The sequence below is a fragment of the Parus major genome, chromosome 11 (genome assembly GCF_001522545.3).
Source record: "Parus major isolate Abel chromosome 11, Parus_major1.1, whole genome shotgun sequence".
In the NCBI taxonomy this organism is placed as follows: domain Eukaryota; kingdom Metazoa; phylum Chordata; class Aves; order Passeriformes; family Paridae; genus Parus; species Parus major.
The window spans coordinates 1,566,772-1,572,672 of NC_031780.1; the positions used below are offsets into that span (position 1 = coordinate 1,566,772).

At 62.3% G+C, this 5,901-nt stretch overlaps 1 protein-coding gene across 2 annotated transcripts in view; it reads right to left on the reverse strand.

The window, feature by feature from the left end:
• The window catches only part of ZFPM1 (zinc finger protein, FOG family member 1), a 34,762-nt gene that overhangs the window by 5,547 nt on the left and 23,314 nt on the right, over nucleotides 1-5,901 (reverse strand). For both annotated transcript variants that reach the window (XM_015639989.2, XM_015639991.3), the window contains exon 4: nucleotides 2,665-2,798. In XM_015639989.2, the coding sequence (XP_015495475.1) occupies nucleotides 2,665-2,798 (134 nt within the window). The remainder of the gene's footprint in view (nucleotides 1-2,664; nucleotides 2,799-5,901) is intronic.

Here is a 5,901-nt window from a genome sequence, read left to right on the forward strand (position 1 = left end):
CAAAACGGGCTGGGGTCACTGAGGGGCTGCCAGGGGGGTCACAGCGCTCCCCAAAACGGGCTGGGGTCACTGAGGGGCTGCCAGGGGGGTCACAGTGCTCCCCACTCAGCCCATGCCCAGCTCAGCCTCCCTGCATTCTAATGAATATTAATGAGCACAAGGGGGGGGAAATTAATCTCCCTGATCCTCCGATGGCTGCTGCAGTAACGATATGAAATCTAATTATCCATCCCAATATTTCCAACCCCTCCAAGTCAGCCTGACAGTCGCAGCCAGTTGGGGCCTTATCACTGCCAGGAGCCGAGTGCTGGCAGCGTGATAAAGCCCCCAACACGTGTGTGACACTGGCACAGGAGTGACACTGGTACAGGGGTGTGACACTGGCACAGGGGTGTGTGACACTGGCACAGAGGTGTGACACTGGCACAGGGGGGTGTGACACTGGCACAGGGAGGGGTGTGTGACACTGGCACAGGGGTGACACTGGTACAGGGGTGTGTGACACTGGCACAGGGGGGGTGTGACACTGGTACAGGGGTGTGTGACACTGGCACAGGGGTGTGTGACACTGGCACAGCGTGTGTGACACTGGCACAGGGGGGGTGTGACACTGGCACAGGGGTGTGTGACACTGGCACAGGAGTGACACTGGCACAGGGGGGTGTGACACTGGCACAGGGGTGTGTGACACTGGCACAGGGGTGACACTGGCACAGGAGTGACACTGGTACAGGGGTGTGTGACACTGGCACAGGGGTGTGTGACACTGGTACAGGAGGTGTGTGACACTGGCACAGCGTGTGTGACACTGGCACTGGGGTGTGTGACACTGGCACAGGAGTGACACTGGCACAGGGGGGTGACACTGGCACAGGGGTGACACTGGCACAGCGTGTGTGACACTGGCACAGGGGGGGTGTGTGACACTGGCACAGCGTGTGTGACACTGGCACAGGGGGGGTGTGTGACACTGGCACATGCATGTGCACCTCTCACAGTGGTGCCCCTATGGCCACGGGAAATGGGGCTGGGGGCTTTGGGACCCTTTTGGGACCCTCACATAGGACACAGGGATGGGCACTGCTGCTGCCACATGGGCAGAGCACCCCTGGGAGAGGAGGATCCCTTCGGAATTTGGCTGCGGGTTCCCCCCGCCGGAGGGGCCGCCTGCCCTGCAGGACCCCGCAGCACCCCAAGGTGCTCCCAGCACCCCGGGGCGCGCACCCCGCTCCCCAGGGCGGCCCCAGCCCGGCGTGAAGCCCTTCCTTGTTCTCCCTGAACAAAGAGGTCGCTGTCTGGGCTGCACGGCAGCCGATAACCATCGGAAACCCTATCTGCTCTGCATCCGCATCCGCACGGCCCTGCCCGCGGGCAGCCGGGCACGGGGGGACACGGGGGGACACCGCGGGACACGGGTGCACAGTCCCACAGGGGCTTCACTATCCCTCGGCACCCCTGGGCTGTCTGCCAGAGGGTTTCCACACCTTCCCGAGCGAGGATCTTTTGGGAAAACCCTGTAGGATCAGGTAGGGGCGGGTAGGAATCTTCCTCCTCCCTTTTCTCCTCCTCCTCGTTTCCCTCCTTTCTCCTTCTCCACCAGCAGGCGATGGGGACACACGGTGCTCCACGCCACGGAATATTAAAGCCACCCAGTGCTCCCAGCTCCCACTAAAAGGTCATGCTGGGATCATCTCCCACGTGGAGATGAAGAGCAGGGCCGGGCAGGATTTGGGGGAGACCCCTGCACACCCCCCCACCGCCGCCAGCAACAAAGAGGAAGGGACCTGAGGGTGACAGCCCCTATCAGGGATGGGGCTGCAATTCCTTCCTCCCTTCCCTGAGCAGAGATAGGGAAGGAGGAGAGTGGCAGAGGAGAGCAGGGCTGGGAATCATCAGCTGAGCTCGATAAGGGAGCTGCTGAAATGGGAGCAAAAATATTTAGACAATAAATGAAGTATCAGAAAAAAGCTGCGCATATCTTCGGGAAATCAATCATCCTGTACCGGGTGTCTGGACACACGGCGCCAACCGGGAGATAGGGAGCCAAACTGGGCAGATAAGGGTTAATCAAGGATTTAATTCAGCAAAGATAAACGGGCCTGAGCTTAAAAAAAAAAAAAAAAAGGAAAGAAAAAAAAGAGAGCAAAGGAGAGAGGAGGAGGAGGAGGAGGAAGAGGTGGGGATGGAGCCAGGGCTTGAGGATCCTGGGCTGGAGCTGTCTGTGTGCGGCTGGGGGGGGATGTGGGGGGAAGGATGTGGCTGGAATGAAGGATGCAGAGCCTAAAAGCACCCAGAGTGACACTGATGGACACTGATGGACACCTCCCTCCTCTGCTGCTCCCCCTGGTGATGGCACCCACGGCCACCAGCAGCCCCCCGGTGTCCCCTCGGCGCTCCCCAGGCACATCCAGAGTCCCCAGGGAGCAGCTCTGGCTGGGGAAGCCAGAGCCCATCTCCCGTGTGAGGAGACAGGTGCCACCTCTGCCCGTGCACAGGGATGGCAACATCCTGTCCCCGGCTTGTGGGAATGCTCTGGGCTGGCAGGGAAACCTCCCGGCCGCTCAAACCGGGAGATTCCCGGGGCTGAGGAAATCAAGCAGGGACTTAAAAGAATTTGTTTCCTCGGGACTTGCCCCTCCACCATCCCCTCGGGGTGCTCCTTACCGTGTCGCCGTGCCCCGGCGATGCCGGCTCGCTGTGGATGCTGCCCTGGAAGGGGCCCCAGGAGAAGCCCTCGGGGAGGCTCCTGCGGGTCCGCACCCGTCTCTGCCCGTCCCGCACCTCCAGATCCAGCTCATCTGCGGGGGGACACGGACAGCATCAGCGGGATGCGCCCCCAAACCCCCCTGGCCTGCAGCACCCCAAATCCTGGGGGATGTGGGCACCCGGCTGGGGCCGGGGGCTGCTCCTGGCTGTCCCGAGGGGGGGATCCCTCCCCTTCCCGGGGGTCCCGGCACGGCGGAGAGGAAGGAGCGTTTCCCATCCCCGAACCCAAAGTCGCGGCAGCTTCAGGGCTTAATGGCTTTGATTATCTGATAAGGCTCCGGTTTAATGGGTTAGATAACATGTGAATACGCTATGAAGGCTGCTCGAAAATGTTTTAACTGTGCCTTTGTCTTTGGGAGCGCAGATAAGATGGCAGGTAACCAATACCCAGATGGATGTGCTGCCTGCCCCTCGCCGGCTGCTGCCCCCCAAAACCGAGCTGCTCCGGGGGGACAGCGAGCCAAAGCCAGCCCGTGCGCGGAGCCCGAGCACGGCGGGAGCATCCCCCGCCCCGGCACTGCAGCACAAGGAGCCCCCTGAAGCCCCGAGGGGATGCGGCCGGTCCCGGGTGCCCTGGGCAGGGAGGAGGCTGCGCTGGCTGAAGGCAAAATTGCCTTTGGAGCCGGGAGCGCGGGGAGGATAAAGCGATCCCCTGGCTGCGGAGATTGAAATCTGATGTGTTTATTAGCAGGGCTGACATCTGGATCCTCCCGGCGCTGGGGTGAGCTGAGGTGAGCGACTGGGAGTGCTGGGTGGTGTCACCTGCCGTGGCCCAGGTGCCACTGCCACTCACGGGTCCCCTCTGTCCAGCCCGGGCCACCTGGGACTGCTTGGAGCACATCCCGGGGAGCACCCGGTAAAACCCACTGCGCACTGGGGTGTCCAGGCTCCCCGAGGTGTTTGGGGTCACCAGGCTGGTCCCTGTCACTCTCCATCCCTGTGCCACAGCCCCAGCAGTGCTCTGGGCTCTGCCTCAGCTGCCCTGTCCTGCCTCCCCATTCCCACAGCCCTTGGAGCGCTCCCAAAGCCACCCCGGCCATGGAGACCCCGACGCTATTTCTAGCTGGGATTTCATCCCTTCAAAGGGGTTTTGGGAGTGAGCATGGCACGGGCTGTGCCTGCCCTGCATCCCTGGCATCCTCCCACCCTGCATCCCTCACATTCCTGCCATCCTCGGGCCCTGCAGCCCCCTGCCCGTGTCCTCAGCAGCTCCACCTCAGCACAGGGAGGAGGAGGAGGAGCAGGAGGAGGGATGGGGCCTTTGAGGAGCTGTTGGGATTCATTCCCTGGCACAAACTGAGCCTGAAGAAGGGCAGTGGCAGGAGCGGGGGCAGGCAGGGAGCAGAGTGACCGCCAGAGTGGCCTCGGGGCTGAGCGGGGCGCTCGGACCCTCACACCGTTCCACACTTCCAGCACCTCCCAGCTGATTCCCAAAGTGCTGCCGGGCTGCTGGACTCCCTCCAGCCTCAGCATCCCCGAGCTGCGCCCCCTCCCTTCCACCCCTGAGCCCCCAGGAGAGCCCCAGCAGTGCTGGCTCTCCTCTGGCTCTGCCACCCCGAATTTCCCGGCTGCTTTTGGGGACCGGAGCCCAACGGCCACGTCCCGCTGTGGGTGCCCCCCCTCGGTGCCCCCCCTTCCCCGTCTCACTGGTAATCAGCGGCGTTTGGGTCAGGAGACCATGTCTCCGAGATAAGAGCATTCGCCTGACACTTCCCATGTCAGAGCACTTCATCTTGTGTGTATCAATCCCCAGCAGAGAAAACACGCAGGCGCTGATAAAGAGAAAACCGTTCCAGACAGGGGGACAAAAATAGTGCTGCTGGAGCCGGCCCCGCTCCCGCCAGCGCCCCGCGGCCTCCACCCACCCAAAAATGGGGTGCTGGAACCCCACCGACGGTGCTGAACCCCTGCTCGGTGGTGCTGAGAGCTCCTCCAGCGGGATGAGCATCCCTGTGCCAGCCGGGGATGCTGCCAGAGCCCCTGCGCCGCACCCACCTCGACACAGCGAGGGAAAAAAGGAGGGAAAAGATGATTTTTCCCAGCTAAACACGCAGCACTGCTGAGTGGGAACAGGGAAAACGATGGGGAGAGCTGGGAGATGCTGCGTGTTGGGAACAAAGCTCAAAGCCAGCACGTGGAGACGACCGGGCTGCAGGGAGCAGCCACATCCCACTGCCCGAGGCTGGGCAGAGCTGCTGCCAGCCCCCGGGGTGTCCTGGAGCAAAGTCCGGGAGCTGCAGGGATCCCCTGGCAGGTGAACACCCCCCGGGTATCTCACCTGGCCATCGGTCCCTCGTTATCACGGAGCAGGGCTTATCTGCCAGCTCATTAACCAAATTGGGCAGGGACCGGCCTGTTTGCTCTGGGCGCAGAGAAAAGCAGCAGGAAGGAAGGGAGGGAGGAAGGGAGGGAAGAAGGAAGAAGGGAAAAGCCCCTGAAGAGCCAGGTGCACCTGCCTGGTGTGACACAGACCCCGGGAACACAGGGCTGCTCCCGGCTTATCTTCCCATCGAGGGATTCCAAAGGAATCGGCTGAGCTGTGCCCAGAGCAAAGATTAATCCTGTCACCACCCCACGGGCGAGCAGGCACAGCAGGCACCCGCATTCCCACCCATCCCGAGAATCCAGGTGGGCACAGGGGAGGGAGGAAGCCAGAGGAGATGCACAGTTCCACTGAGCCTTCCTCAGGCACGGGGTGTGATGGAGATGAACAGGCAGAGCCCACAGCATTCCCACGGCCAGGGAAAGGAACGGCACTGCTGGGAGCAGCCTGGAGCTGGGCCAGCTCCTCCTGGAAGCTCTGGAGATGCCACCACATCCAGGCAGCGCCATTTGCTTTCCTTGTGGGAGCGAGCAGGGGCGAAGGCAGAGGGATGACAATCCACTCATCCCACCCCATCCCATTCCAAGCTGATCCCGCATCCCTTTGCCTCAGCTGCATCCAGAGGACCTGAACCACCTCCAAGCCAAGCGCTCTGCCCCTCAATGGGCACCCGGGCCCGGAGGTCCCCGCAGTGTTTGCAGCTGCCTGGATACTATCAGGATAAATACCGTGTCATGGGATCACATCCCGGGATCAGCCGCCCTGCTCCGATTAAATTCAGCTCCCTGTGCCAGCCTGGGGGGCCACGGGCC